The sequence below is a fragment of the Petaurus breviceps genome, unplaced genomic scaffold (assembly GCF_028583685.1).
Source record: "Petaurus breviceps papuanus isolate PSGF00001 unplaced genomic scaffold, PetGlider_PUasm1.0 91133, whole genome shotgun sequence".
Lineage (NCBI taxonomy): Eukaryota > Metazoa > Chordata > Mammalia > Diprotodontia > Petauridae > Petaurus > Petaurus breviceps.
Window position 1 is genome coordinate 15,297,879 of NW_027187419.1, and position 24,551 is coordinate 15,322,429.

The 24,551-nt window shown below is 35.4% G+C and overlaps 1 protein-coding gene across 7 annotated transcripts in view; it reads right to left on the minus strand.

Annotated features, from left to right (window-relative positions):
• The window catches only part of GRIA4 (glutamate ionotropic receptor AMPA type subunit 4), a 484,847-nt gene that overhangs the window by 113,356 nt on the left and 346,940 nt on the right, over positions 1–24,551 (minus strand). For all 7 annotated transcript variants that reach the window (XM_069079653.1, XM_069079654.1, XM_069079659.1 and 4 more), the window contains one exon: positions 8,087–8,140. In XM_069079653.1, coding sequence (XP_068935754.1) covers positions 8,087–8,140 — 54 coding nt within the window. The remainder of the gene's footprint in view (positions 1–8,086; positions 8,141–24,551) is intronic.

Below are 24,551 nucleotides of genomic sequence, written 5' to 3' on the forward strand. Positions count from 1 at the left end.
TTGTCTAGGGGCAGAATAGGATAGACAAGAGGAACTTAAGATAGATTTTCTAGCAATTCCCTTACTTTTAACCCTTAATACTAAAATAGCTCTCTATTACACAATGGCATATAACTCTACATCTCTTCAAATGCAACATCCTATAATCAAAACTTTCTAGAGAACAGCTCAAGTCAGTATTGATGCCTATTTTGGCTCTTTCCCCCTCACTCAGGTTTTTAATATCCCAAAGATATTAAGCACATTATAAAAAATAGTTCATTTATAAGGGCCATGCTTTTATCCATAGCAGTCTTATAACAAGGAGTTATCAGATTAAAATTGTTCCACCTAAATTGTTTTCTAAAACAAAGGAAAGCAAGATGAAAAAACCTGACAACATCTTAGTAAAATTTCTACAGTTTCAGAGACACTATTTTCCTATTCTTCCAGCTTTCTGAAGAGGACAGATGAATTTACCTCCTAAACTTCTCAAGCTTCATATTTCCCTGTATCTCATTCACTTGCATTACATTTTTTCTCCTGTAACTTTTCTCTGGACTGATGACACATGCATCCTCCACAGCTATGAACAATAGAATTTATTTTTTGTTAAGAAGAAACATATCCATACACATCTAAGTGTTGCCTTGTTTTACCAAATCTATAATTTGAAGTCAGTTGATTCCTTGGTAAGAAATAATTACCCCCTCTTCCCATTTGCCTCTTCCTTTGACACTAGATCTTTCATTTCTTGTCCTTGAGGTGGCTTTCTTTCTTCCTTTTCCAAAAACTGACATCTGCAAACCTCCTTCTTCTGACTTACTATGCCAGATCTCCACAAGCCTGTATGTTAGCATCTGCAAGAAGTCTGACTGAGATTTGCTTATTCTTATCAGAGTTCCAGGTCTCTGTAGAGACACAGCTTAAGCTTCAGTAGTCAGAATTTTGGCTTGCTGAGGCATATCACAGAATCTTATCTCCCTTTTCAGTTAATTAAGGAACTTCTCACACTCTCTAAAGGAGAAAAGAAATATAAACACTTCCATACGTTGGCCACAGTTGCAAAGTGGCAAATGATTTACAGAGTGCAAATGGACCACTTCAAAATCTGAATGGACCCAATCCTGTCTTCTCACAGTCTGTTGTTATCTGCCCCTAACATTCTACAATTTGATTAAGAATGTTGGGGTATGTGTGTGTAGGAGAAATGGGGATGAGGAGGAGACTCATTTGATCAGGGCTCCTAATCAATTCCCTGCTATAGTAGTATTGATTACTGTTCCATGAGTAGTATAAAGTGTTTGTTTCTGTCTGAGGTGGGGGAAGCTGGCATTTATTCACAGAAGGCAGATGGCAAAATGCTTAGGGTTAGATGTGTAAATGGGATATGAAACATCATCTATTCTGGGGCAACTAGATAAAGTGAGTTAGGTGAGTATTTACTCACTCATTTTACTCATCAATCAAGAAAGCTCAGTCTCAGGGCAGAGTTCCAAAAACGAATGGATTAACTTTCAGGAGGTACAGAAGAGAAATGTTCTCCAGAGGTCTGATGGGGGAGGGGGGTGTTATTTTTAAGGGGCAATGAAATGGCAAAATGCTAAGAGTGGATGACTGGGTGGTATGTGATTGAAAATTTATAAATACAAAACCTGTAAATATCTGGTCAAGACGAAATGGTCAAAGATTTGGGGCTTTAAAAGGCTTTTGATTCAAATGTCATCTTTTATAGTTTGTACCTATATAGTAATTGTTGGACCTCCAGGTCCAGTCCTCTATCCAGTGTACCACCTAGATGCCCAATAACATTTTATACCTAAGGAAAGTGTATTGAGAGAAAATCTTCAAAGAGATGTTAAGGACATAAAAACATATTCTAGGGTACAGAAAGAGCAGGGCATTGTATAACTGCTACTTCCTAAACAATCACCTGCTCTCAAACCTAATGGAGACAGCCTGTCATGTAAAGTCCAAGATCTGTAAGATTTCCTGAGCTTTTATGGAACATCTAATTTTGACATTAAAAAGGTCTGACCCTTACTAGTTGTGTGATCCTAGGCAAGTCATTTCATATCTTTGAGCCCCAATTTTGTTATCTGTAAAATGGGTATAATAATAAGAATCTCTGCCCTATTGAATTATTATAAAGATTAACTTGTATAACAGGTTAAATACTTTGAAAAATTTTAAGAGTTATGAATATATCATTTTTGAAATTTTCTTTTGTATGGTTATGACCTTGGTAAACATTTATGTAAGTTATTGCCATCATACCATGAAGTATCTTCTGCCTTTTAAGATATTTCATTTTGGGAAAGAGGCTATATTTTGAACTTTTGGACCCCTAAGATCCTGATGACTATAGTGCTCTTTTTACAATCGGATTCAGACATTTTTGTTGTTTAATTGTGTTTGACTCTTTGTGATCCCATTTGGGGTATTCTTGGCAGAGATACTTGAGTTTTTTTGCCATTTCTTTCTCTAGCTCATTTTATAGATGTAGAAACTGAGGCAAATAGGTTAAATGACTTGTCATTTAGGTCATATAGCTAGTAAGAGTCTGAGGCCAAATTTCAATTCAGGTCTTCCCTGACTCCAGGCCTGACACTCTATCCACTATACTACCATGTTACTCTGATTCAGACATTACCTTTCTGGTACTTCCTAGGTTCACATATTAGCTAAATCTTAAATAAAAGGAAAACTGACAGAGATAACCATGAAGAGTCATGATAGGATTGATGGAGAAAGTCAACTTTATTTATGTTTTTGTCCCCTTAACATTTTTTTGAAAATTTTCTTTGAATAACGTGTCCTTAGGTATGAGCTGCTAGAGGGCATCTAGGTAGTACACTAAATAGAGCTTTGGACCTGGAGACAGGAAGACCTGAGTTCAAATTTGACCTCAGACACTAGCTGTGTATGGCTTTATATATTTTTCTTGAAGCATCACAAATAGTCCCACATGTATCATTTCACTATTCTTCATAATAACAAGAAAGTTAGGTAGCAAAAAAAACCAGATATTGTTATGCCCATTTTGTAGATGAGTTAACTGAATATGGAGATGCTGTCACTGAGAAAGGAAAGTAAGTGACAAAGTTAAAATCTAATCTAGATCTTCTGAGTCTTACTTCAGTGATTGTGCTATCTTTCACCTTGGAAATACTGATAGTGAGGACATGGTTGCGCAAAGAAAATTCTCTCTTACAAAATAAAATGGAGAAAGTACTAATATCTAAAGAAAAACATATGCATATGTCCCTAGTTTATTCCTAACTTATGCTTGTTACTAGAGGCCAGAGAACACTTACATATTTTATGGTAAGGGAAATGTCTGGTAGCATTTGCTGCTGTAGAGTGATAAAATGCCTTTGAAAAGTTGGAAATTCAACATCTTACTCCAGCCTCTGTAAAACTGACTCCTTAATTCTTATCAAACATGCCAACATGTAGGAAAAGCAATGAAATAGATAAACTTTTAGTTTTTATGTGTCTTGTGAAAATTCCATGGGATACAAAAATGCCAAAAAACTTAGATACAGAAAACAAAATACTATGTCTCCCATGATAGGGACAGCTAGGTGGCTCAGTGGATAGAGCTATGTGCCTTGAGTCAGGAAGACCTGAGTTGAAATCTGGCCTCAGACATTTACTAGCTGTGTGACCTTGGGCAAGTCACTAAACCCTGTTTGCTTCAGTTCCATCATCTATGAAATGAGCTGGACAAGGAAATGGTAAACCACTTCAGTATCTCTGCCAAGAAAATCTCAAATGGGGTCACAGAGTCAGACACAACTGAAAAGACTGAACAACAAACAAATAAATTTCTTCTGTTACTTTGGTTAGATGTTAGTTTGCAAGTAGAAGAAATAATAAATCTAGTTTTCTAGGAGCTAGATAATGGTAACCTGCATACTACATTGCTATCAAGAAAATAAAAAAAATGGAGGTCAAAGCAGGATTTCTTCCTGAACTGAAATTATGGGTGGAAATGAATAAGAGTCACAGTGAATAAGAAAGCATAGATGAGTTGCTTTCTAGATCATTGGAGGACTTATCCAAGTCTATGACATCACAGATTCATTGGTTGTACAGTTCTTACTTTAAATACTTGGACCACTGTGTAAAGCAATTTTTACATAATGTGAATGTGCTTGTGGACATGGGGAAGGAAAGGAGGGAGGTAGGAAGGGAAGCAATCAGGAAAAGACCCAAGTGACTATGCAGGGAGGGGACCAGCATATGGTTCCAGGACAGATGGAGACTAGGGACAGAAAAGCAAGAGCAAGAGAAGAAACATGCAGCACTGGGGCCAACCACATTGGACAAGACAGGAGAGGAAGGGTGATTCATAGGAGCTGGGACAGACAAGTGGTACCTATAATGGTAATGAGATTTGAAGGTCTTCCATGTCCCTCATATTGGGAAAGCTAACAGGTACTTAGCACTTAGTTTCAAGTTCATAATTGTCTCAAGTATTGAGACCCAGAACTTGTGAATCCCACAATGGGATGGACTTGCTGACATAATAGGAAGGGGTTGGGCAGGGAGGAGCTAATACCATTTATAAGGAGAGGCCCAGGCTGGAGAGAGAAGAAATTTGGAGAACAGAACTTGTGGTGGCAGAACTTCTTTTGATAGCCAGCCAGAACTTCTGCTGAGGACTGCTGGGAAAAAGAACTGCTGGGAGCAAGCAGCATGGAGGCTGAGCAGCTACCATGAGTGAGGAGAGGAGGATCCTTGCTTGAGGGAGTGAGTGAGGAGAGGAGGATCTTTGCCTGAGGGAACCTGTTTTGTTTTGAAGGCTTGGGAATGTGGGTCTTCACTGCATTAACTATGTGTACCAACTTTGTGGTTACTGTAATGACTTTGACCTGGTTTTGGGACTTGGCTTTCTGGTATATGAATAAATGCTTTGGCTCTGTCCTCCATGTGGAGAGCCTGTTATGTTTGTGATTCACAACTACACCAGCATATTCATAACTACTGTGGGCATTATAAATATTGCATTGTTGTTATAGCACCCCCCCCCCCCCCAAAGCAGACTGATGAAAGACAGAAATCGGTAGGTGGGTAGAGTGGGGCAAAGGTCTATTTTCTCACAGGCAGAGGTCTCAAACCAAGTCTTTAATCTGGGGACAGCCAGGAAAGCACTGATGGTCTCTCTGCATCTGTCCTTTTGTTTTCTTTTGGAGGGTTTTTATTTTTAGGGTTTTTTTGTAGTGGGGTGGGTGAGAGGCTGAAAAGCACCCAGCTGTGTAGCAGAAGGAGAGAGTGTACAGTAACATGCTGTACAGTAAAGTTAGCATAGATTTGTTGCTGTTTTTTGAAATGTGGATTTTTAAAAATAATTCTTTATGTAAAGATGAATTTGTGTAATGCAAATTTATATAAGGTGAGAACTATCTGTATAAGTTTTTTTTTGGAAATGAGAGGTACTTGGAAGTGAGCATTTCATGTACATTTACATAGCTCTTTACATTAGCTTATTTGACCCTTACCACAGCTCTGTAAAGTAGGTACTAAAGGTACCATTGTCCCTATTTTAAATGTAATACATGTCTTAGCAATAATTGGCTGAACTTCTGCTTGCACTGGCAAGTTAAGACCCCAGATTGTGGTTGGCTACTTGTCTTCTCAGGCTTCTAGAGCACTCTGAGGAGTTATTTTTTTGTTTTTTAGTATTGAAGCTTATGGTTATCACTTAGTGTGTTCTTTGTCATGATTATAATTTGGTATCAATTAGCCACCTAGACTTAATTAGCCTTTAGAAAGGAGTGTTTCCTAAAGTGGTATAATTATGACAGTTGGTTCAATCTACCTCAAGTCTAACACAAACTCTCCCATAGGTACATAAATAGTCCAGGGAAGGGTGGGATCAAGTTTAGAGAACACATGTGGTCAAGGAGTAGCTCACAACTCTTAGTTTCTGGAAGTCACTTTCTTCCCTTTGTGGATTACTTAAGAAGCTCCCCTCAGCCATGGTACAGCTTTTCTGCTGGGATTCTTATGTAGTCTTCACTCTTTCTTTCTTCAATATGTCTAGTTTTTCCCCACTCATCATTCAAACCTTGTTGCCAGTCATAGCAGATCCAAAAACACTGCTAGGTTGCTAATGATAAAGCACAAAGTACTCTATCCTCTGAAGTTTACAAAGTCTTCGCCTTGTAAAATAGTGTGGAGGAAGAGGCCAAAGTACTCTCCTCTCATGCCCAAGCAATTTTTTTTTCAAGGGCTTTAGTGAAAGGCATCTACCACTGAGCTTCCAGATACTTAAATGCTCACATATAAACTAGCTTGCTGGTTTGAAACAATCCTCAAAGGATTTGATTCATTCTCCTCAACCTATTGGAATATACTATCTGTGCAAAGGGAAGCTAGATGACTCAGTGGATAGAGCTCTGGGCCTGGAGTTGGGAAGACCTAAGTTCAAATTTGACCTCAGACACTTATTAGCTGTGTGATGCTGGGCAACTCACTTAACCCTGTTTTCCTCAATTTCCTCATGAGTTGGAGAAGGAAATAGCAAACTGTTCCAATCTCTGCCAAGAAAACCCCAAATAGGGTCACAAAAAGTTGGACGTGACCGATGCAACTCAAGAACAAAATCTGTGCAAAGTCACTCTAATTCATCAAATAACTTTTGAAGACTTCTAAACTGATCAAAGGCTTTCCAGATCCACTTCAACACCTTTGCCTGATTGCTTCAATAAAGATGTTCTCATCTGTTAAGGTATTGTAGATGTTGCATCTTATTATCTTAGTTATCATAGGTTTCATATTAGTGTGATCAGAGAGTATCATAGGTATCTTAGTAGGGTGGAATGATTGATTTATTTAACTGACTCATTCACCTCATATACAGATCAAAATAAGGCTCAATGAGGAGGAATTACTTGCCCACTGTCACACACAGATAGTGTCAGAGGTGTGATTTGTACTCAGGTTTTCCTGCCAGTATTTCATTCACAGTACAATTCTGCCTCTGTCTCTACTACCATTATTTACTATACATAATTGATCAAATTATCTGTTTGATGTCTATATGCAAAGGTTTACCATCCCTTTGGGGGATTAATTAATCAACGAGTGTTTATTAAACATCTACTATATACTAGACATCAAGCTGAAACAAGTATAAAGAATGAAACAATGTCTACCCTCAAGATACTACTGAACAAATATCTGGGGAGGGAGAAGAAACAAAGAGAAGAAGGTGAGACCAGACCTGTTTAGGTTAAATTGATTTAGAAAGTTTGACTATATGTCATTAAGTGTAAATCTGTTATTTGTTATATGCAACATTTTCTTACAATGGAAATTTAACGAGGAAAAAATTTCAAAATCTTCTAAGTATATAGTAAATACCTTTAAACAAACAATGGAAGATTTCAGAATAAGTAATGTCTTTCCTTATTTACACACTGAGCAAATATTTATGTTTTAATTGAACACTAAACAATTTCTCTTAAATTTTGTTTTTTTGGTAGGTCTACATAAAGTACTTCCTTAAAGTATAAGACCAGAAATTATAAAATGTTGCTCTCTCCTCTATCCTATATCAGGACTATTTTGTATTTCATAAATCTTAATTGAAAGTCATGAGCTATCATTTAGAATTAAGTCCATTAGCTATTTTGATAACTGATACCCTTAATGAAATGAATACTATGATCACTGATTTTTTTTGTTGTTTGCTTGTTTTTTGCTTTTTGGAGGGCAATTGGGTTAAGTGACTTGCCCAAAGTCACACAGCTAGTGTGTGTTGTATCTGAGGTCGAATTTGAACTCAGGTCCTCCTGACTCCTGGGCCGGTGCTCTATTCACTGCACCACCTAGCTGCCCCCTGTGATCATTGTTTTTAAATTTCATCATGACACATTTCAGGCAAATACATACACATACGTGCTATGATTCTTTATTCAATATTCTATTATTACTATTACAACAATATTCTAAATGAAATGCCAATTATACCTTTTGCATAAAAACTTCTACACAAAAATATTTTCTTTAGCATTATTTTCAGGTATGCCTAAAAAGATTTAAAAAAATTTGATTTGTTAGCTTTTGCTAAAAGTAGTAAATAGAGAGTACTTACCAAGTTTGCAATGATATAATGGTATCCTTTCACATGTTTTCCAACACTGACAATCTGTGAAAATATAAGGATTTAAGAGAAAACTAACTTTTCTTATATTTACCGAGTATCTTATGGAATATTAAGCTTTTTAGCATAATGCTACATGTAGCTAATAATGCTATGTTACCATTATATTAATAAACCTTATTATGCTACATTAGCATAATGCTAATAATGGTACATTGTTAAGAATAACATATTTCTGTACACCTAAATAATTCTGTGGACATAGAATTATATAAGTCATATAAATGCAAAATACTAAAATGCACACAACTAGAACACATTCTTTGATTTGAAATCACTTTAAAAATTGAAGATGATTCTATTAAAAGTTACTAAATCAGCAAAAACAAGTTGAAAACTTATAAAGTCAATGGGCAAAATTTTATAAACAATAGAGAAATACATATTTTTACTTTAGAAATATGTGAAAAACATATCCATCACTGGCTGAAAAAAAATTGGAGTTCTTTGTCTGAAGAGACTGTGTAGAATAAGAACTAGAGTCCTGAAAATGGAGTCAGGAAAACTTGGGTTCAAATTTTTCCCCAGATCATTACTTGTTGCATAATCCATGACAAATTAGGTAACCTTTGCCTCAATTTACTCAAATGGGGATAATAGCATCATTTTGTGTGAATTAAAATGATTTATAAAAAGTAGATATCCATCAGGAAGTCTCCAACAATGCAAGATAAAGTGCTTTCATGGGTATTTTAGATGTTATTCCTGACTTTCTAATGTGTTCTTTCTAGACAACTATTTCTAACTACAGACTACAGTCTAACTTCCAAAGACCAGAAGGTTATTTCCCATGCTAATAGCAATGTTTTGTTATAAAGTTAGGAAGAGTGGGAGAACAGCACTTGAGGGGCTTTTCACTCTCCATATCTACTATGCTTAGAATAACTCCTAGATTCTAATGGGGACTTCAGAAATGCTTCAGAATATTGAAAGCAGAAATACTTAACATGAGAAAAGTAAAGAAATCTCAGGGATAATTTTTACTATCTTGCTTATGAAAAACAGGAAATAAATATATGTGAGGAATTTTAGTAATTTGGTTTATAATGAATATATCAGATATTAACATTATACATTCCTGTTTTCTGTAGTTGATTATTTCTTCAGTGAAAATCTCAATACTTAGTTAATAATGATGATTTTAATAGCACTGCTTTCTTTTTAAGCCATTATAAGATAATTAACTTTTCTTATTTGTTTTCTGAATAAAATACAGTTTAATATTCACTATATTTTATTATAATATACTTTTCTGATAATTATTAACTCAGGCTTAAAATTACAACTTTTTATTAGCAAGGAAACTAAAACCTTGACAAATTATAGAGAGTTCAAGATAAATAGTTTTTTCGTAAATAGTATTTTGTTTTTTCCAATTACTTGTAAAGATGGTTTTCAACATTCATTTTTATAAGATTTTGAGTTTCAAATTTTTCTCCCTCCCTCCCCAAGATGGCAAGTAATCTCATATAGATTATAGGTTATACATGTACAATCATGTTAAACATGTGAAAGAAGAAACAGAACAAAATGGAAAAAAAAACATGAAAAAAACAATGTAAAAATAGTATGCTTTCATCTGCATTTTTATTTGATAGTTTTTTCTCTGGATGTATAGAATATTTTCTATCATTATCCATTCCCTCTTTTGGAATTGTGTTGGATCACTGTATTGCTGAGAAGAGCTAAAATCTATCATGGTCAATCATCACAAAATGATGCCGTTTCTGTGTACAATGTTCTGGTTCTGCTCACTTCACTAAGCAGCAGTTCATGTAAATCCAGGTTTTCAAGATACATATTTTAATGGTTTACAAAATACCTCACATCTTGTCATTATGGTGATAACCAGCGAAATATCATAAAGTGATGGTAAGCTAAAAGAATGGAAAAGAAAAAAACCAACTGAATAATCCTTAAATCAGACAACCAGAATCTCTTTAAATCATAGTATCTAAGAATTGGAAATGATATCAGGAAACATATAGTCAAACTCATACTCAACAATTCGACATCGATCTGTAGCTTTTATATTTCTAGTGAGGAGTCCATTATATCTCAAGGTAACTTTTTCTTTTTTGTATAGTTCTAATTATTAGAAAATTTATCCTTATGTCAAACTTGTATCTTTCTCCTTATAATTTCTATCCACTGATCTTAGTTCTGTTTGCTAGGACTGAGTAGAATAGGTCTAATTCCTCTTTCCACTATACCATGTTGGTCCAGTTGAATCTTTGCACATGAAAACTGCAAAAGGAAATGATTCAATCTGAGTTTATAACTACTCTACCTTGTCTTGGACTTCTCACAGAAGAACTTAGTAAAAGATGGCTTTTTAATGGATTCTAGTCTCCTGGATTTCTTCACCAGTCACAGTAGTCTGCTTTCTTCATTAGAGAGACCAGGCAAATTCAATGTTCCCTATGCATTAAATGGGGGAAGGTAAGGGACAAGGTCACTACTAAAGGGACACTTAAATAAAGACAAAATAGAAATCTTTGCAGTCAAAGTTCCAAGTGTAGGCCTGGAGAGATGGTCAGGGACCACATGGTATAGCTATAAGGATTAGGCTAGCAATGTACTCTTATGATTATTTTTAAAGTAAAAATTAACTGTGAGGAAGTGCTTCTTTCCTTCTTTTCTTGTAAACTTTATTACTTTATTTGGTGCATTTCTTGTCAAGAAGGAAAAAAAAACCCTAAGCAATGAAATAAATCAATGTTCCCACTGATCTGGGGCAAGATAATTTAAAAAATCTCATATTGGTTGAAGACTAATAAGAAAAAGGAGAATATCCAGGAGCAAAATAATGTAAGGGACACAATATCTAAGGGGGTTAAAAGTCAGGAGAAAGAAGAGGAAGAATTAAGAATTGAATCAATATTTTGTGAACTGAAACCTATTGTTCCCTCAAAAGGGAATCATTTTTTTTTCTATTAATGAGGAATGTGTAGGTGAAATTACTTGGGTAAGGATATGGGAGGAAAAGTTAGGAACTACAGACTCATGCTTGTCTGACCTGGACTCAAGAAGAGAGGAAGATGTAGGGATTTTGTTTTTTTCATACCCAAAGTGGAGGTCTGAATGAGAAAAGGAAAAGAGAATTTGGAGGCAACGGTGTTGGAGTGGAGTAGCAGAGATTCTTCCCACAGAACAGTCAAATAAAGTAAACAAATATTTAATTAAGCACAGATTATGTGCCAGACACTTTGCTAAGAAACTGGGGATACAAAGAAAGACAAAAACAAACAAAAAAGAAACCCAGTCTCTGACATCACATTTTAATAAGGAGACAATATGCAAATAACTCTGTATAAACAAGATTATATATAGGAAAATTTACAGACAAACAATAGAGGGGAAACATTAAAAGTAAGAGAGATTTCAGGAAAGGCTTCTTACAGAAGGTGGGATTTTAGAAGATACCTGAAAGAAGTTAAAGAAATCAAAAGATGGAGATGAACGGGGAGAGAATTCCAGGTATGAGGTAAAGTCCGTGAAAATGTTTGGTGTCGGGAGATGAAACGTTATGTTCAAGGAACAGCAAAGAGATCAACGTGACTGGATTGTAAGGGATGTAGAGGGGAGTAAGGTAAAAGAAAACTGGAATTGTAGGAAAAGGGCAGATTATGAAGGACTTCAAAAGCCAGAGGATTTTGTATTTGATTCTGGAGGTAAAAAGGAGTCACTGGTGTTAATTGAATAGAGGAATGATGTGATATGACCTGCATTTTTAGAAGATTAATTTGACAGGTGTGTAGAAGATGGACTAGCATAAAGAGAGACTTGAGGAAGGGAGATCAAGTAGGAGATCATTACAATAGTCTAGGTTTGAGGTGATGAGGGTCTGTACTAGGGTGGTGGCAGTGTCAGAGGAAAGAAATGGCTTGTCCTTTGTTCTCAGAGAGGACTGTGATATCAGGAAGATGATGCCATGACTTGAAAGTGAATTGGATTTAAGTGAGAGGGAGCTGTACAAAGTTACCAGTCTCACTTTCTTCTCGAGGCCATCTGGGTACAGAGGCCAGATACAGATTAGCAGAACTGGAGATGACCCAGGATGCAGTGGGAGACCTTGGCCTTTTTAAGTTAAGGTCTTTTGGCGTACTCACTTGGATTTAGGCAACACCCATTAAGTGATATGGGTGTAATAAGGGTAGATTTGACAGGATTTGGTAAGTGATTGGATATGGGGGAGAGGAATTATGGAAAAGTAGAGGATGACACATAATCTGTGAGACTGGTTGACTGGGAGGATAGTTGTACTCTCAGTGTAATATGGAAGTTATGAAGATATATTTTTTTTGGTGGGGTAAGTTAAAATTTGGATTTCAAATTTAGAATTTCTATAGGACATCAATTCAATATATCTAATAGGCAGTTGGAAATATGAGACCAGAGGTCAGGAGAAAGTTTAGGAATGTATAAGTAGATTTAAGACTTATCTGAATAGATATTAGAATTGAATCCTTGGGGGTTGATGAAACAAAATAGTATTGAGGAAGAGGAGAAAAAGGCCAAGGATAAAACCTTGTGGGTACAGTCATGGTTAGGAAGCTTGGCCAGATTGAAGAGAAATGTTAGGGGAACATTGAGGGCAATTCCCAAAGAGGTGGAGGGATTCAATTGGGAGGGTGTGTCCTACAGTGAGTTACAAATGTTGGAGAATAGGTACTTAAGACAACCTTGATTAGAGATTATATTTTTTCAGGCCTATAGCTCACTCCAGATTTCTGGCCTATGTCTCACTTAAGATTTTCAGGTCCCCAGGACATCTGGTACAGATTGGGATTTAGCTTCTGGGAAGAGAAGGATTTAGGTCCAGGATGCACTAGTCTTTGGATGATGAGATAACAAAATTAAAGACACGGAAAAGGACTGAACCCAAATGACTTTGGGATACAGAGGACCTAGGTTCAGAGTCTGGCTTTGCTAATTATTTGCAACCTGTTACCTCTGGCAATTCACTTTAGTCATCTTGGTCTCATTTTCCTCATCTGTAAAATAATAGGGTTGAACTTTACAACCTCTGAAATCCCTTGCTTCTCTAAATCAATGATCTTATTATTCTATGAAATTACATTACACCATACTTCCTTATTCATAAATTAATATTTCTAGAAGTATAGCTCCTCAGAATTTGCTTCAAATAACAAATCAATCCAAAGGAAGACAGAGAGAGAGAGAGAGAGAGAGAGAGAGAGAGAGAGAGAGAGAGAGAAAGAAAAAGAGAAAGAGAGAGAAAGAAAAAGAAAAAAAAAGTAAGAAAAAGAAAAAAAAAAAGAGAAAGAAAAAGAGAGAGAGAGAGAGAGAGAGAGAGAGAGAGAGAGAAAGAAGAAGAAAGAAGGAGGAGGAGGAGGAGAAGAAGAAGAAGGTGGTTGGTTGGAAGAGATAAAATCAACACCTGTACTAATAAATAAACTGAACAGAAGAAGGAAATAGCTTTTTCTCATCTAGAAGCTCTTACTTTATCTGAGGGACATAGAATAATTTAAAATACAAACAAACAAACACATATGCAGAAACTCATGAATGGCACTAACCTAGATATAGAAGTAAGGATGAGGAGAAATTAAGCAATATTTCTTAGAACATCATTACAGAAAAGAATGTTACTCAAGTTAATCTGTACTCTTGTCTGGTTTGGGAAAATGAATGGTATAAAAAAGAAAGAAAAAAATAGAATTTATGGAGAAAAGAAAGGAAGAAGAAATAATGGAAGGGAAATGAACTCCCATCAAGAAAGGTGAAGTGCTTCACATCACTCTTTACCTATTTGCAGTACAGTTCCTATTCCTACCATTTTACTGAATATGTTCTATCATGGTCACCCATAACTTCCAGGCACCAAATCTAATGAACTTTTCTTAATCCCTATGCTCCTTGACTTTTCTGCAGTATCTGAAACTGCTGACCAGGTCTCCCTTCAATAAATTTTATCCTCACTTGCCTTGCATTGTATTTTACTATTTAGGTTATTCCAGGCAGTTAGGTGCTACTGTGGGTAGTGTCAGGCCTGGAGTCAGAAAAACTCATTTTCTTGCCTTCAAATATGGTCTCAGACACTTACTAGCTATGTGACCCTGGACAAGTCACTTCACCTTCTTTGCCTTAGTTTCCTCATCTATAAAATAAGCTGGAGGGGCAGCTAGGTGGTGCAGTGAGTAAAGCACCCGCCCCAGAGTCAGGACAACCCAAGGTTCTGGACTCAGACACTTAACACCTACACACACACACACACACACACACACATTAGCTGTGTAACCTTGGGCAAGTTACTTAACCCCAATTGCCCTCCAAAAGGCAAAAAAAAAAAAATAAGCTGGAGAAGGAAATGGCGTACTATACCAGTATCTTTGCCAAGAAAGCCCCAAATGGGGTTATGAAGTGTTGGACATAACTAAAACCGACTGAACAACAACACCAGTACCAGATTAATCTTCTTGAAACAGAACTTGGATCATATTACTCTTCTTACCCCAAACCCATTCATGATTCTCCATTGTATACAAAATTAATTTCAAACTCCTTTTCCTGGAATTCAAGGCCTGCTATATTTTGATTCTAGATTACTTCTACAATCTTTCACATTTCTTACCTAAATTTAAGTCAAACTGAATTATTTTTTTTAACTCCTAGATTTTGGTTGTGCTTCCTCCTTCTACCTAGAATATTATCACATCATAACTATATCTTCTGTAATTCTACTCATGCCTTGAGGCACACCTCAATTGTTACTTCTTTTGCAAAATGTTTGTCACAGTAATCTCAATTAATAATGTGATCCCTTCCTCCTTGGGCTCTCATTACACTTTGTTTGAACTTCTCTGTTGTTATTCAATTGTTTTCAGTCATGTCTAACTCTTCATGACCCCCTTTTGGTTGGTTGGTTGTTGTTTTGGCAAAGATACTGGAGTGGTTTGCCATTTCCTTCTCCAGCTCATTTTACAAATGAGGAAACTGAGGTTAAGTGACTAAGGCTGTGACTAGTCCAGGGTCAGACAGCTAGTAACAATCTGAGGGCAGGTTTAAACTCAGGAAGTTGAGTCTTCCTGATGCCAGGCCCAGTACTCTCTCCTCTGCATCACCTAGCTGCCTCTCCACCATCTCTAGTGACACATTATATTCTTTTTAAAAAATAGTTATTTGTATACTTGTTTATTTACTAATCTACTTGAGGGTAGACACAGTACTTAAAAGTATTTCTATTTCCCACTGTACCTAAAATGTGTTTTCTACACAAGAGGTAATGAACATATTGAAGGCTGACTGTTGAATAATATCAGTTCTGTAGCTTCTATGTGACTACATCCAATTGTAACCATAATAAAAAAAGCTTATTTTAAATTCAAATCCTTGAAAATATTAAAAGTAGGTGAAACCGATGGTTATTCTGTACAGTCTCTTCACATAAAAAAATTGGTAACAGCTCTATATTGTTAGCAAAAGAACTGCAATAAAGTAAGGCTTCTGTAATAAATTGTCAATGGGTGAAGGCTTGTAAAAGATAAAGAAATGAGTAGAACAGAAATACTGTGTTAGAAAAGGCAAAATATAAAACTTGGCAAATGCTGTATTATATTTGTAGTGATAATAAACCCTTTCACATATCCATTCAAAACCCATTAGCCCATCCAAAAAAAAAAGAGTCCCACTAAGAAAGAAAGCTGCTTTTCCTCCACCTCCATCCCCTCCCCACTTAAAGCATAATAATTTGAGAAGTCTACTGCCCCAGGGGGACATAAATCTGCAGATTTACTTCCTTTTGTGGTAAACTCTTCTAAGATCACCCCTGCTGAGCTGGGAAGTTAGTAGAAGTAATACCGTGTTTCCCCGATAATAAGACCTATCCCGAAAATAAGCCCTCCCCTTACTGCGTAAGATTCCTCTAAAATAAACCCTCCCCCGAAAATAAGCCCTATTGAGATTGCTACTGTAGTGAAGGTGATCCCCTGCGCTACACGCTACATTACGGTACCCTCTGTATGCACCGTCCCCCCCACCCCGTGAAACACACGCCGCTCTCCGAGCTGCATCCAATTAGAGCTGCAGCAGTGAACGCGTCATCCTGTTCTTCCCCAGTGATTTGCTTATTGAATAAAGGTACATTTTTTTTGTTCACATTTACCTGTTTATTAAAATTGCTGTCAATGTTCATTAAAATAAGCCCTCCCCTGAAAATAAGCCCTCTGGTGTTTTTCTGTCCAAAAAAATAATAAGACAGTGTCTTATTATCAGGGAAACATGTAGTGAGGCAGCTAAGAACACCTTCCAGAGCACTGAATATGGTGTTAGAAAGTCTTGAAACAGGAAGTTTTGAATTCACAGTCTTGCAGAGACAATGGTACTATCTATATGACTGAGCAAATCACTTAATTTCTCTGTGGATTGGTTTCCTCTTTTGTAAAATGAAACCTATTGACCTCTCAGGTTCTTTCCAGCTCTAAATGCATGGCCCTATGATACTATATGACTGTATACACTTTCCAATGTATTAAGTAATTTTTCTTTGTCATAGAAGACTTAACGTAAAGAAAAAAGACACAAATAAAGTACATTTTTTTCCAAGAACAAAAGATATGCAAGAAGTGATGGCAGTCATTAAGTTTGAGATATTATTCCCTCTGAATCAATATTAACATAATACTCCCAGCATGGAGTATGGGAATAGGGGCATAATTGTCAGAATTCTCTTTCTCTTTTCCTCTGTACTCACAAAGAACGAGGTCAAGAATTTGTGATTCAATCTACATGGGTGCTACTTCCACTGATCCAGATTACAACCCTGCTACACATTAGGTGATGGTTTGAAAGAGTTTATATATTTTTTTGAGCTACATCTGTGATTTCATTAGTAGAAAGAACTTCTGGCGAGCAAACTCTACCAATGATGATCAGCAAGTAATTTGCATCTTAGAATTCTAGGGCAGCTAGGTGGCACAGTGAATAGAGCACTGGCCATGAAGTCAGGAGGACCTGAGTTCAAATATGGCCTCAGACACTTGACACATTTACTAGCTGTGTGACCTTGGGAAAGTCACAACCCAAATTGCATTGCCTTCCTCCCTCCAAAAAAAAAATTCTACAGAGTTGCCAGGGACATTGAGAAACTAATTAATCTGCCCAGGGTCAGGCAGTTATTAGGTGTCAAAGACAGGTCTTCCTGACTCTGATGCCAGCTCTCTATCCACTATGCAATATTGCCTCTGAAATAGAGAAAATCTTGAAATGGAAGAATTTAATTCAACATAATAGGCTCACATTATAAGTAAAGTGGATAGAGAAATTCAAATACAATTTAAAATTTATTTATTTTCTCATGTGTTTATTATCGTTTCCTCTCATCCTAACCCCACAAAACTTCTTTTTTAATGAAAAGAAAACCCTCATGATAGCACAGTACCTTGAAACAAATTCCTACATTGGCCATGTCAAAAATACATCTCATTCTACACCTTAAGTGCATCACCTTTCTGGCAGGAGGTGGGTTACAATTCATTTTAAGTCTTTTGGGATTATAGTTTATTGAATTGATCAGAATTCTAAAGCCTTTAAAAGCTGTTTTTCTCTATCATATATATTATTGTATAAATTGTTTTGCTATTTCCACACTTTATGCTTCATCAGTCGATATTTTCCCAATTTCCTCTGAAACACTATTTCATAATTTCTTATGTCAAAATAATATTCCAGTATATTTATGTATCATTCCCCAAAAGGTAGCACTCTCCTATTCTCTAGTTATTAGCTACTGTGAAAATCATTGCTAGAAATGTTTGTGCATATAGATCCTTTTCTTTTCTGTTCTATCTACTTTATATCTAGATGAAAATGATACCTAGCATAAGAAACTGGGTACAAAAATTATTTATGACTTCAAGAGTTACTGTGGCCCAAAATTTTACCACCTTTTGGTCAAATAAGGGATGATTGTCTTAAACAAGATACATACAATAAGTCTTTGTGCTAAGACTTTCAGGTAATTGTGGGATAGACTGTAAGCTTGAGATCAGGGATTGCCTTCTGCCTTTCTTTTTCTCTCTACCACTAAGCACAGTGCCTGGCATCTAAGTGGTTGCTTAATAAATATTTATTGACAGACTGACTTGTCAGAACTAATGTTTTGCAGGCAAAGACTGTAAGAACCCAGGGTCAGTTAATCACTACCATGGAATAGTAGAGAACTCTCAAGGAAGCCCCCCGAAATACTAGCTAAAAATACAATTTCAAACTCATGATATAAACTTTTTGGTTTCTATGAATGTATTTTTTCAGATGATTCTGTAAAATTAAAGAGTCCATGGAAGTTCTTTACTGTTTTACTGCTATAGGAACATATTCTGAACTGAAAGAATGATATGGTAACAACTGGTTCTACAACATAGTGGTAATATTTTTATCAGCTCATCAAGAAATTTATTTCTTTGACTATTTGCATTATTTTTGTAGAAAGAGGAAAAATGTTGATACAAAATACATTTAATTCATTATACTAGGTTCACATTGCAAGCAAAGTAGGGCTGCTTAATCATCAATTTTCTTTAGATAAAATCAATGCCTTGGGTGAAGAATTGGTTACAAAAAAACTCCAACATTTTTTCCCTGAAGACAAAAGAAAATGAGTATTGAGAATTTTTATCTTTTTTCTTCATCCTGGAAGAAAGATAGGATATAACTACAAAGAGAAATAAAATATTCCTTTGGAAAAGAATGCTGTTGTATAAGGTCAAGAAAGAAATGCAAGTTTTGCTGTTTTCATGTTTTCACAGTGAGAAAACCAACTTTATCAGAATAACAAAAAGATAATGGACTAACTCAATTATTTATTTTTTTAAAAAGCATTCATATTGCTATTCAAATAAAGCATTAAGAGATATCAACCAAAAATTCTGACACTAAGAATATAAAAAGATTTACTACCAACCTATATTAATAATAGCCGGTGATATTCGTACTGTGCTTTAAGGTTTTCAATGTACTTTACATCCATTACTCATTTGATTCTTACAGTAATCTATTGACATTATTATTACATCTCATGCAAATAGCAAAGTACTTAGTGTTATCTGCAGTGTGGCAAGGTTAAAGGTAGGATAGAAAAGTACAGACTAATCCACAGTCAAGACAAACTATACCTCTTACTCCTCATGATTCCTCTGACTTTATTTGCAGGTTTAGGCTATACATAGATACTGAGAAAAAGGAAATAAACTACAGCAACAAAACAACCATGTCCTGTCTTCCATGAGGTATGTGCCAAATCTCTGATGCCAAGGGATGTCAAGAGGATGAGGTTAGTCCCCTTGATCACGCTGCTTGGGTAGCAACTTTTGCTTGTTTACAAGATGGGAAAGAGTAAGTGTGAGAATCCCATAATAGTCATCACGAAGCAATGAGAGTGATGACATCATGAACCAGTTATAAACATTAACTCACCCAGAGAAAATTAAAAGGGCTCTGTCAGTGAACAGTTTCTAACACAGAAAATTGATGAAGCTAAGAGGAATCAATTAAACAAAGTGAAGGATTGAAATAGGATCGAAGAAGTCATATAAGCTGAAAATAGAAACTAACTCAGTACAATGAATACAAGTGCTAACTGACAAAGAATTGACAGTTTGCATGTCCCCAGGGCTTGCCCTTGGAGTTTAAGACCCTTTACTCGGAATTCGGAATAGTTTGCCAAATTTTCATTTTAATTCAGATAGATGTTGGTGAAGCTGGATGTGACAGCCACTTTGTAGATCTGCAGGTAATATTTCATTTCCTACTTACTCAAGCACAGCGTTAGTGATTTAAAACTGAGAGAGATCTTAGAGGTCATATAATCTTAGCATCTTAGTTTTTGATCTGTAAGGGACTTTATAGGCAATAGCATTAACAAATAGTCGAGCTCAAATAATGTGTTTAGTTAATAATAAATCTGACAAAAACTAAAAGAAAGACAAAAAACAGTAGACAAAAATACCACAGCCTGTAAAAAAATGGGGTCTTGACAAAGCAACCATAATAGAACTTTCAAATGCAAAAAAAATCTATTAATTCAGAAACAGACAGCAGCATTTCCATGTGCTTTTTTTTTTTACTCTGTTCTGGCTTATAAAACACATGGGGGTCCTTCCAGATAAGAGAGGCTATATTTTACCTCAAACTATTATTAAATTGTGACAAGTTAATAATCCACCCTTTTATATGGAGCACTGTCTTATAGCTAAAGATGTGGAGTAGTACACTTGGGTGGAAGTGATTTTGGACTAGCTTTTAATTTGATGTTATAACTCAATGGAAAGCTAATCTAGTTATCACCATGTCCCAGAGAATGCCAAGACACAGAGAAAACAAGCACAGTGTTTTTAATGAGGGTCTTTGTTTGGGGAATTACTGTTACTAGACAGCGTATAAATGATAATGCCCAGTAGATAGTAAATACTTGTAATAATGATTCTAGTAATTATCACTGACATTCTTTTTTTTTTAAAGGAAATTGAAGCTATAAAAAAGGAACAAAACTCTAAAAATGTTAATTTCTAAAAATTCAATTCATTTTACTACTATTATAAAGTAGAAGCTATATTTTGCTTTATTGGACAAAGATCTCACATTTAGAGTATTAATGGTTAAATCAATGGTTATATATAATATACATAATTCTTAGTATCTTCTGAACCCTTTGTCCTTTGTCCACCATTGTTACTGGAATTACAAGGGCTATATAGGACTAAGGGCCATTTAATATTTTTTCTCAGTTCCATGGATTGCCCTTGATCAATGAATTCATTACCCTTTGACCAACCTCCTGTTAATAGGTTTTGGGCAATATTGACTCAGCTGGTTATTATCAGACATCTACTATATCCCAGCCTCTGTGCACAGGCTCTGGTGATACAAAAATAATCTAAAGTGTGGCTCACAGGTCCTAATTGAAGAAGCCAAAGATGGAAGTAGCAGTTTCATCTGTTCACAAAGGCAATTAGATACATAATTTCATGGGATCCTGAATCATATTGTATTTCAATGCTTAGTATAAGCATAAAGAAAAAAATTCAGAAAGAGGGTGATTTATTAAATGAAATCCAGATGACACAGTAGAAAGATGCTTACAAAGAACTTGATCAGATCCTTTAAAATAAGTGAACATACACTTTGATACTTCAAGACTTCAATGCAAAGGTAGATATAGCTTAAGACTGTAAAAATTACATTAGAAAATACAGCTTAATATTGGACATGGAAGAGATTAGAGACATAGGACATTCAGAAGCCTCATGAATATATATAATGAATATTTTTTAAAAAGAGTTGGAAGACACTGAATATAGTAAGTCTTGAACATCATCATAAAAATAAAGTTGACTATTAGTTACTGATATGGGAGTCATTCTTGGTTCAGTCATCTTTGTGTTGTATATAGCTTACTTCTACATAGCTGTTTGCATGTTGTCTCTTCCATTAGACTGTGTAAGATCCTTAAGAGAAATGACTGTGTTTTATATTTCTTTGTATCTTAACATTTAGTGCAATGTCTGGCACATAGTAGGAATTAATATATGCTATTGACTGAGTGGCTCATTAGAGCAAACAATAAAATGAATATGAAGTTATAAGAAAGGATGAGATGGTGGGGGGGAGGCACCATGTGCAATCACAACAGCTCCAAAATGAGCTATTCAAAGAAATTGTTGTTGCAGAAAAATAGTAGAGAAGTTAAAGTCACTGACTTTATCACAACATCTGACAAAGTTTTAACACACATAAAGCAGCTATCACTCTGAGGAGGCTAATTGGGTCAATAAATTGTTTCAAGAAAACAAATGCTTTCTTTCCTGACCAATGAAGAGCTAAGGACATCGTTAGTTTAGAGTAAAAAATTATTAATAAAACACAACAAAAGAGGAAGATAGGAGATGATAAATAGGATTACCTCACAAAATGTCAAAAAGTAGTCAAGGGGAAAAGCAATCTGCAGAAAGTTATGTGAGTTGCCAGTGAGCCAGATCATTCCAAGAGCATGCAGAGATGAAACTAGATGGAAAATTACAAAGAAAATTGGAAATTGAACCTTTCTATAATAATCTTCATTGCTGAAATTGGAATCACTACATTTGGTCTCTCACACATTGATATTTGATATATAAGCTGAGGAAGTGGAAATAACACAAGAATATGGGCAGATTTTTAAAAGTAGCTAGACCAGACCAGGTACATATGGGAAATATCATGGTGGTGATGACAGGGTTCTGAAAACCTTTCAGGATCAATATTTTTAAAATATCTCTAAGAGAGAAAGTTATCAAAATATTGAAAAAATCATTGATGATATTAACCTAAAATAATGAGGTTAGGTATATACTTGCAATTACTGATCCATATGCTCACTTTCTTACACACAAAGAGGGTAACCTTGATGAAAATATAAGAATGTTCAGTTTTCCATTGCAGTTAAAAGCATTTACAATCACAAAAAGTCCAAAGAAATATAAGGATAAGACAACTAGATTTTCTCAAATTCTTGATCTGGACTCTAAATTGTCAACATGGTGAAAACTTCTTTGGTTCATATGGGGAATGGAGGAGTACTGACTAAAGAAGGTGCTTTATTACCTGGTGGAACCAGAGGTTTTTAACACATACAAGAGGATTTCTAAAAGGTATATTCAAAAGGCTTTTAGGTAGAATTTATTATAAGCAATCTGTTATTCCAGATGATAAGCTTTGTACAAATGGAAACAATATAATTGAGAGAGCACCAGAGCTGGAGTAAGGAAAAATGGTTAAGTTGTACCACCCAAAGTGATGGAATTCTAAAGCTGCCCCACTCCCAATATTCTAACTTCCTTATAGGCCACACTGAACTGCATGCCCACTGCCCTAGTTAGCCACTGCCTCCATATCCAATTCAGATATTTGAATGAATGTGTTCTTATACACAAACACAATTATATCATCCATTTTGCACAAGACAGGACCATAATATCTAACTATCCATCTTGACCAGACACAACCACAATAGCTAGCCAATCAGAAAGCAGCATGATCAGAATACTTGACCACTGAAGCATAAAATGGAACCCCTACTCTATTACCTAATCCCTTAAAAACCCCTCCTGCCTTTCTAATATTAATCATATTCCTATATTCTATGTAAATTTTGATTGTGTAATCAGCATCATATAACCTATAAAATTGTCTATCTTACCTTATTGAAATTGCTAGTTCCTCAGAGGAACTTAGTCACCCACCAGAGTGCGAAACTTCAAATCCACAATAAATCTTTCTAATTGGCTTGGGGTCAGCCTGAGTCTTTGAAATTCTGTGAGACATCCTACTACAACGTGTAGTTTCCCCTTGACCAATTTCAATACTACCACAATTACAACTCATCAGAAGAAATATACATACCAATGAAATCATAGATCTACTAAAGAATAGCTTTTTAAGGAAATTATAATAAACAGAATTAATTTCTTCCCTTTTCCATTTTTCGTTTTTGAGAATATGTTGATTGTTTAAAGAGGATGAGTTGCTGCTGCCATATTTACATGTAATGTCTTTCCATCTTTACCATTCTTTGATTTGGATTTACTTTGGCTTTTGCTCTAAGCAGTCAGTGATCTGACTATAAAAAAGTGACTAATTCTGAAATGACTGCTACATATATGATGAGACTTTCCCCAACCATTAAGATATAGCCAGTTGTCTTTTATGTCAATCAATTTTCAGCATCTTCTGTGACATTTTTTAAAAGAAAGTGTTAATGATATACAGGTGTGACTATTATGAATGGTGTACAAAAATGTGACCTCTTTCATTTCTTGATCTCAGTTCATATTTTTCAGCATTTTTTTTTGCCATCTTTCTCTTTGCCTTTGCATTGAAGCCACTAAGCATCAAAGTATATTTTTACTTAGTTTGGAAGATAATGTCATTTATTCAAAGAAACTATCAACTTCCTCATTCCCTAAAACAGATCTTGGAAGAAAAAAACCCTAATTATATTCATTGTGATCTATTTATTTGTAACTATTTTACAAGAGACCTAAAAATAGTCAATTAAAATACACTTATTCTTTAGAAGAAAATGAGAGTAGTTGTGAGCACAGTATGTTGGACAAACTATCACATGAAGTTATATTACTTGATGGCTTTGTGTTTATGATGTAACCAACTCCATCAAATCCTTTATTTACTTCTCTTACATAAAACTTGAAGCTTCCTTTCCATTTAGCAACATCTTCTTTATGTATTCTACTTTCATTCTTAACAAAAATGTCCATATGTATATTTTGCTCCTCTAATAGGATGTCAACTCATTAATTAATGGACAAGTTTCCACTTTAATCAGTCAAGAAATTATTAAGCATCTTCTATGTGATAGGTACTATGTTAGGGACTAGAG